Source organism: Haliotis cracherodii, unplaced genomic scaffold (assembly GCF_022045235.1).
Source record: "Haliotis cracherodii isolate W230 unplaced genomic scaffold, xgHalCrac1.p SCAF_10, whole genome shotgun sequence".
In the NCBI taxonomy this organism is placed as follows: domain Eukaryota; kingdom Metazoa; phylum Mollusca; class Gastropoda; order Lepetellida; family Haliotidae; genus Haliotis; species Haliotis cracherodii.
The window spans coordinates 18,260,484-18,269,622 of NW_027266265.1; the positions used below are offsets into that span (position 1 = coordinate 18,260,484).

The window sequence follows — 9,139 nt, forward strand, 5'->3', positions numbered from 1 at the left end:
CATTACGGGTCACGTCAGAACGACGTTTCGCGAATTTTGACCGACCAATGAAATGACCGACAAGAAATCGATATTAGCCAATCAGAAGGCAGCTTTCTCGAGCTTTACGACACTAGTTTTAAACTGGAGACTACGCTTCGAAACATATTTTGGCGTATTCTCGATTAAAAAAATTAAAACTGATAGGAAGAATATTCTGGAATGGCTTATAGATGGCCTAGATTGTATGGATATAATCATAAAACCCGTAATTGTCGTTCGGAATACTCTGTGTTAAATATTTCGTGGTTGCATGATTAGAAAACACATTCCGACTGTCACTTTCATGATCTGGTAAGCGAGGCTCTGATTGGTTGGATGAAAGGTCGTTCTGACGTGACTCTTAATGGGATGTTCTCAGATCTTTGTTTAGCGACAGCGAGAACTAAGATGTGATTTTAATGAGATTGTGAAGGTGAGAAGTTGTCAAACACGTGCTGAGGGTGTGACTCGGTTATTCCACAAATCAGAGAGTAATATGAAAGAGTAAGAATGAAAAGGAATAATAATTAAAATAAATCAGTAGAATGTAATCAATATGTTTTACTTTTATAATAGGTGTGTACAATGTACAGGAAGATGATAATTATTCCAAGTGTAATAAGATTATGATTCTCTTACAAATGATAAATGCATATGATAAATAGATATTACGTTTTGTTTGTTTGTTGGTAGGTAGGTACTGGTTTACATGATAATTATTGTGTGACACATTTAGTATGTTACGCAATGTAAAACAGACTACACATGTAATGGTATGCCTAACCTGTAGTTGAAATCGGGGAATCTTCTCGACCACAGTGCCACCACTTTCCAGAATAATATCTAACTATAAACTGTACTTTTATAACAATGAGTAATACAGCTATACTATTTACATAATGTGATATTACTCCTACATTTTACACAGAATTAATCACAAAACATTTGAAACATAACCTATTCCGTAAACAGAACTTACACTCTTGTCATTCATACAAGAATAAAGAGACAGAAAAGTTGTATGTTAGTAATTACAACAGCTTACAATTTATAAGCCTAGTTTACTGCAATTACTTCAATAGATTATATAGAGATTAGATAATATTAAACACTTTTAGTTTACAAATAGTACAGGATTAATATACTGCAACAAATATATACAAATATATATAAAAGGTAAACATAGTAAACTCACCTGATTTAAATGGTTTGCTGTCAACTTGTCTGTGCAGAGACAAGACTGCAGACTGAGTACATGCTGTGAGACAAAGGGTTAACTTGGCGGGTCAGCTTGGCCAATCAGTTGAGCACGTCGTGGCTTGGGCTTGTGAAAGGCTTGAAACATAAAGGACACATGAACTACATTTCAAGTATCCTAACCAATAATTATACATTAAAGATAATCACAGAATAGGAAACACTAAATAACAGACACTGAATAATAATAAAATCAATATGTACAAGAGTTATCTCTACCATACTACTCTGGAATAATAATAATAATCATAATCAAAATCATAAAAATGTGTACATACATATATTACGCTAGCCTCCATACATTCTGTGCATGCTCAAAGTGCTACATTATTACACCGGTCATTGGATCAGTGTGCACTAGATTTTTATTCTCAGCTCATAAATCATGTAAATACTTGCTTGCGGTATATAGGTCCTGGGTATTGTAATATGAGATATGATGCACTGGATTTTCAAGGTGGACGTGGCAATCAGTCTCTTGACATGCTTGTGTGTATTTCAGTAAACGTATTCTGTGGGATCAGTACCACAATCTCCGCTATCCTCCGGGCTACTTCCCTCGAGACAATCTCAGGATGAAGAACGATCCTCTCGACTGGTAAAACATCAACATTCATGCTTAGAAAATCTTCTTCTTTTTAACTTGTCTTATGTGATAATGTGACGTAAATTTCTGTTTAATAATAAGATTTGTCTTGTATAGTAGATATTAAAAGCGAAGTATATATTTTACGTATCTGATTCCTTTACAGTAACGCTCCAAGTAGCTTGCTGCTGCCTCTTGACTATACCATGTAAAGATCACTTTAGATAAAGGCTTTTGCTGCTGTGTTGTATTTTTTTTTTCAACCTCTGACCACTGGTAGTGATGTTCAGGACAATATTCTTTTAGGGTTATGCCTCCAAGCCTAGGTTGTCAGTATTATTCTGATCAGCACGCACTATGTCGCTATTTGAGACAGGTCCCAACACCGGGTGTTTTACTAGATTTGCCATTGATTTATTTCCTGTTTGTGCAGGAATGGGGATCACATTCACACCAACTTCAAGGATATGTACCAGCATCTCAGGAGCAGTGGATACTTTGTAGAGGTTCTTGGTGAGGAGGAATGTCTGCACATCATATTCCATCTGTTTCAGATCGAAAAAAACAAATCTCCATCCTGCATGATAGCATTTTACTCTTGCTCTAATTACTCCAAGATGAAAATACTAACGAGTTCTTATCTATGGTACAAAAGACCTTCCAGAGAACTTTTGTTTTCACCATATTTGTATGACTTTATCTTGAGAGTGAAAGTTTTTGCCAAGCACTTGCCATCAGTGTGATATTTTAATTAAATACTTGGAAACCCTGTACTTTTCATTGGCTACATATTAAATACATTTGATTATATTTTCTTTGCTTGTGTTTCAGGTTCTCCATTTACATGCTTTGATGCTAGTCAGTATGGTGAGTGTCATTGGTTATTACATACTCAGTGTGAAAGACTGGGTTTCCTCAAGTTGAGAAAAGTGATGTTTTCCTTGCCATGATTGCAGTGAACATAACACTTGATATTTTGCTGCAGTGAACATAACACTTTGACTGAAATATTGTCACACAAGATCTACCTCCCTGCAAGCTGTCTCCCTTTATCGCAAGTGTCTGGCTTCTTGTCATTTGTGGGGGCACGGGTGGCCTAGTCGTCTAAGGCACCGCGATTCGCTGTGCAGAGTTGCGTCCCTTGGACACATCAGAAACCTATGATCGTGGGTTCGAATCCCGGTTAGCCCCGATTATGTTTCTAGGTTTGTCAGCACCATACCCGTGCTCGTGGGTTTCACCGAAGTGGTAAACGTCGGAGACCTGCATCACTTCGGGCTTTCCTCCCACATTAAGCTGACACGCCGTGATATAACTGGAATACTGTTAAAAGCGGCGTAAAAACCCAACTCACTCACTCACTCTTGTCATTTGTTATTATTCTCTTAAATAAGTTTCATTATAAAGTGTAAATTTCTCATTTAATTCGTCAATCGAGACTGTTTGTTATACAAAGAGCCATTTTTGTTACTTGACCGGTGTGTATTCCTGGGGGAAAGAGGGCTTTGCCACTCTTGAAAATATCTCCTCTCCCCTCCTCACATGATGAGAGAAACATGATATTTCACTCGACATGAAATATCCTCTATATAGAATCATGAGACTGTAATTGATAATGATGAGCTCAATAAGTAGCCCTTTTGAATAATGTGTAATATTTATTCAGAGGAGATGCTTCAGTTGATTCATCCCTGGTGTCCTGAGTTTAGTTTGTATTGTGGAGTGGGGCTCTTTGGTTGCAAGGAAGGGGGATCAGGTGGCAAACATGGCTGCTGAGAGAAGAAAGTTTTACAATATTGATCCTGCTTATTTAGCACCAGTCAAGGACTATAGACAATATTATCAATTATTGTGTGATCATTGTATCAGCCATTTGTTTACCTGCCGAGTATTATGTCGCTATGCCGTGATACAGCTTAGTTGTCAGACTCTGACTTGAGCCAGTATCTACTGTACCTTGATGTCCCAGATTGGTGAGCTGTGTCTTTCATTTGTTTGCCAGGAACTCTGTTGATTGTTGATGCTGAGGAGGAGTATTTCCCAGAAGAGGTGACCAAGTTGAAGCGGGACATCGATCAGGGGCTGTCTGTCATCGTGTTCGCCGACTGGTACAACGTCTCCGTCATGAAGAAGGTTAAATTCTACGATGAAAATACCAGGTATGTGTTCCAGTAATAACACATACTTCATTTTGCTGATGATGGAAGGACAGTATGTGACATTCTATGCATGTTTGATAAGACAGGGAAATAAACACTCACCCATTTTACATCATACGTTCCTGTAGAGATTCCAGGGCAGAATAGGATCCTAGTTTTCCCATGCAAGGGATTAATGAAGATCGGGTGGATACATTGTGTGTCATCATGCCCTGAATCTGTTATGTGAAGGTCATGCAGTTGAGTTTGTGTTGAGTATGTTGTAGTACTTGTGTGAAGGACACCTGGCTGATTGTGTGTCATCATGCCCTGAATCTGTTATGTGAAGGTCATGCAGTTGAGTTTGTGTTGAGTATGTTGTAGTACTTGTGTGAAGGACACCTGGCTGATTGTGTGTCATCGTGCCCTGAATCTGTTATGTGAAGGTCATGCAGTTGAGTTTGTGTTGAGTATGTTGTAGTACTTGTGTGAAGGACACCTGGCTGATTGTGTGTCATCGTGCCCTGAATCTGTTATAGGAAGGTCATGCAGTGGAGTTTGTGTTGAGTATGTTGTAGTACTTGTGTGAAGGACACCTGGCTGATTGTGTGTCATCATGCCCTGAATCTGTTATGTGAAGGTCATGCAGTTGAGTTTGTGTTGAGTATGTTGTAGTACTTGTGTGAAGGACACCTGGCTGATTGTGTGTCATCGTGCCCTGAATCTGTTATGTGAAGGTCATGCAGTTGAGTTTGTGTTGAGTATGTTGTAGTACTTGTGTGAAGGACACCTGGCTGATTGTGTGTCATCGTGCCCTGAATCTGTTATGTGAAGGTCATGCAGTTGAGTTTGTGTTGAGTATGTTGTAGTACTTGTGTGAAGGACACCTGGCTGATTGTGTGTCATCGTGCCCTGAATCTGTTATAGGAAGGTCATGCAGTGGAGTTGGTGTTGAGTATGTTGTAGTATTTGGGTGAAGGACACCTGGCTGATTGTGTGTCATCATGCCCTGAATCTGTTATGTGAAGGTCATGCAGTGGAGTTTGTGTTGAGTATGTTGTAGTACTTGTGTGAAGGACACCTGTGATGACCACCTGTTGACATAGCTTTATATTTGGGATGTTACAGACAGTGGTGGATGCCAGACACTGGTGGAGCTAATATTCCAGCCATTAACGACCTCCTGTCACCCCTTGGAATGGCATTCAGGTATGAAGCTTTGTATGGTATAAGTGTGTATTCTTGCAGGCAACTTTGATAACATTCAAACTCTTTCAGGTTATGCTTCCTTGTTAAATGGATGTAAGAAGGTTTGTGCTGTAAGATAACTGACTACATTCATCACTATATTTGATTAATGATGGCTTGTATAAATTGGAAAGACCAGGACTGTGAAAAATATATTATATATAAGATATTATTGGAAATCGAAAAGATCCTTGAATCCTTTCCCCGTGGCAACATAGCGCTTCAGAATGCTTGGGAAAGGCACTGTATCCAAGATATGAGGCTACTTCAAGTTTTTGCAAGAGTCAAGTTATGTCACATTTGAGTAACTTTGTTGTATCTGTTCATATTTCTCTCCCTCCTCTAGTGATCAAGTGTACGAAGGAGACTTTACAGTAGGAGATCACGACAGTAAGTAAATCAGTGTGATATACTGGTGTTGACAGTTAAGGAAGGGAGATAACTCTTACACTCGTAATTCAGTCCCTGATCTTGACCAGACTGACTGGACCTACTCAGAATCAGAGCGGATCACCCCAGGTTAGAATTGGTCCCTCGCAGCCTAGGCTGGTCATAACCAGGGGCTTAATGGATCAGGTGACTTGGATCAACATGCCCAGATTGCGTGGAATGTTATTCACAATATACAGACTTAAGTGTCTGGTCCAGACTTTTTTATTTACAGGCTGCAAATTATATAGCTGAAATATGAGAGTGGTGTGAAACAACAAACACACATGCACACAGTCACACAGACAAAAAGGGGATCAGTTACACTTCAGGTGCTATACAAGTTATGCTAACTTTCATCTCCTAATGGAATTTCAACATGATCTAGTTCTTGCTATTGATGAAAATGATGTTCTATTTCCAGTGTACTACGCGTCGGGCACCAGTATAGCCAAATTCCCTGAGGAAGGGGTTCTAGTTCTCCAGTCTTTGAAAAATCAAGGTAAGAGTTACACACTTGCTTTAAACCATTCATTGCTCAAGGAATGTATTTTTAGAAAAACAACAGCTTTTACTTCAGATTACCATATACATGTTCACTTATGTTTTCTCGGGTGTAGAATGTTGGCAATAATTGTTAGACTTGCTAACAAAACAGCAACATCGGTGCATCAGTGAATTGATTCCTCCAATCTATTGAAGTCATTATCCATGATAATGTGTGTAGGTTACGAGGTGTTGAAGAAGTGTCCATGTTGATGTTGTTTTCACTCTATATGAAGGTTGCGAGGTGTTGGTGTTTACACTCTATATGAAGGTTGTGAGGTGTTGATGTTTACACTGTGTGTGTGAAGGTTACGATGCGTTGATGTTTACACTGTGTGTAGGTTACGAAGTGTTGATGTTTACACTCTGTGTGTGTGTAGGTTACGAGGTGTTGAAGAAGTGCCCATGTTGATGTTATTTCACTCTGTGTGTGAAGGTTACGAGGTGTTGATGTTTACACTGTGTGTAGGTTACGAGGTGTTGATGTTTACACTGTGTGTGTGAAGGTTACGATGTGTTGATGTTTACACTGTGTGTAGGTTACGAGGTGTTGATGTTTACACTGTGTGTGTGTAGGTTACGAGGTGTTGAAGAAGTGTCCATGTTGATGTTATTTCACTCTGTGTGTGAAGGTTACGAGGTGTTGATGTTTACACTGTGTGTGTGTAGGTTACGAGGTGTTGATGTTTACACTCTGTGTGTGTAGGTTACGAGGTGTTGATGTTTACACTGTGTGTGTGTAGGTTACGAGGTGTTGATGTTTACACTCTGTGTGTGTAGGTTACGAGGTGTTGATGTTTACACTCTGTGTGTGTAGGTTACGAGGTGTTGATGTTTACACTCTGTGTGTGTAGGTTACGAGGTGTTGATGTTTACACTCTGTGTGTGTAGGTTACGAGGTGTTGAAGGGAGACACCAAGATGACGGACAGTGTGCCGGTGCTGGGGCTACATCAGACAAAGATTCCTGCAGGGAGTGGCGGCCGGGTGGTGCTGTACGGAGACTCCAACTGCCTGGATACAAGCCACATGCAGAAAGGTGGGCAGGAATAGACTCACAGTACAAGTCAACAAGCAGATATTTTATTCCTCCACTACTTTAATAAGATGTATTTTTGTGCTGGACTATTGTATCTTGAGTTGTGTCAAGGCACCGACATTGTACCTCTAGTGGGTTTCATCACAAATATAGCTGTGATATTGCTAAATGCTGCATTTGGTTTGTCTGGCCCAGACTGTTAACAAGCTGCTGTGACAGCTGTCGTATAGCTAAAACTCTGACTGATCTGGTTAGGTGATATTTGAGGGTGTGTTTGTTTCAGACTGTTTCTGGATGCTGAGTGCTCTGCTGGAGTATACGGCCTACAACACGTTGCTGCCAATCTTCTCCAACCAGGAGAAGGTCTCTTTGTCTGTGGCTATTGATCTTCCAGAGAGGATGGAAGGTTAGTGATAAAATCATATGGACATTGTCCTTCCTCTTTCATTATTTACTGATTCACAAGATTTATTGTGCTGACTTATGGAATTGGTGCAATCTCATTAAAATCAGACCTTAGTTCTCGCTACCGCTAAACAAAGATCTGATGACATCCAAACACGGGTCACGTCAGACCGGCCTTTTGCAAACTGTTACTGACCAATGGACTGAGTGACAAGAAGTCGACATCAGCCCATTTGAATGCAGCCTTCTCGTGCTTTACGGCACTAGTTTCAAACTGGTGACTACACTTCAAACATTTTTTGACAAATTCTTGATTAAAAATTTGAAAACTGAACAAAAGAACATTCTGGAATGGCTAATAGATGGCTAAGAATGTATGGATTTTTCAGTCATGAGCCCGTAACTGTCGTTTGGAATACCCCGTGTTAAATTTTTTGCATTATTAGAAAACATATTCTGACTGTCACTTTCATGATCTGGTAAGTGGCGCTCTGATTGGTCTGTAATGGGATGTCCTCAGCAGATTTGATTTTAATGAGATAAGAGAACGTCAGGGCTGTAGTTGTCCTGGGTATCCCTTGCTTTTGTTATGAAGCAACTTATATGTGGACTGGGTTGGGTGTGGATTAGAATGTGCTAAAATAAAGGATGAATAAACTCTTGCCTTGCTGATGTAGTGTGTCTTCATGTATAGAATGGACTTAAATAAAGGAACTCTTTGTTGCCCCAAAGTTTAAAAGTTGACAAACAAAATAGTGAATGAGTGAGCATGGTTTACGTCGCTTTTAGTAATCTTCCAGCAATATCACGGTGGGGAAGCCAGAAATGGGCTTCACACGTTGTAACCATGTAGGGAATCGAACCCAGACCATAGGCGTGATGAGCAAACACTGTAACCACTAGGCCCTCAAACAAAATAAATTCTTACACTCAGTTGACTCTGTCTTGTGTAAAAGGAATTAGAAAATACTGCCAGATTAAATATTGTTTTCAAATTTTAAAAGTAATAATGAATGCTATAATTTCATTATCTGTTTATGCTCCCACTAAGTTGCTGAAATGACATCTCTCCCCAGGGAATCATCTACACCGGTACTCAAAGGTGCTGGAGGGACACCTGGGTACTGCTCGTCATCGTCCCCTGCCAACATGTCCACATCTTGTGTGGGCTCAACCTCATCCGCTCAATAAGTCAGCACCATCGTAAGTAACACAGGCTAGTAACCCACCTCTTGTGGGCCCAGCCTCATCTGCTGAATAGATCAGCGCGATCGTAAGTAACACAGGCTAGTAACCCACGTCTTGCTGGCTCAGCCTCATCTGCTGAATAGATCAGCACCATCGTAAGTAACACAGGCTAGTATCCAACGTCTTGCTGGCTCAGCCTCATCTGCTCAATAAGTCAGCACTATCGTAAGTAACACAGGCTTATAACCCACATCTTGTGTGCTGGGCCTCATCCGCTCAATAA

At 40.1% G+C, this 9,139-nt stretch overlaps 1 protein-coding gene across 1 annotated transcript in view; it reads left to right on the forward strand.

The window, feature by feature from the left end:
- The window catches only part of LOC139454158 (membrane-bound transcription factor site-1 protease-like), a 35,086-nt gene that overhangs the window by 19,166 nt on the left and 6,781 nt on the right, over positions 1-9,139 (forward strand). Inside the window, exons 19-28 of the mRNA XM_071235694.1 lie at positions 1,781-1,876; positions 2,298-2,377; positions 2,696-2,731; positions 3,867-4,023; positions 5,131-5,211; positions 5,597-5,640; positions 6,104-6,181; positions 7,117-7,263; positions 7,547-7,669; positions 8,745-8,871. Coding sequence (XP_071091795.1) covers positions 1,781-1,876; positions 2,298-2,377; positions 2,696-2,731; positions 3,867-4,023; positions 5,131-5,211; positions 5,597-5,640; positions 6,104-6,181; positions 7,117-7,263; positions 7,547-7,669; positions 8,745-8,871 — 969 coding nt within the window. The remainder of the gene's footprint in view (positions 1-1,780; positions 1,877-2,297; positions 2,378-2,695; positions 2,732-3,866; positions 4,024-5,130; positions 5,212-5,596; positions 5,641-6,103; positions 6,182-7,116; positions 7,264-7,546; positions 7,670-8,744; positions 8,872-9,139) is intronic.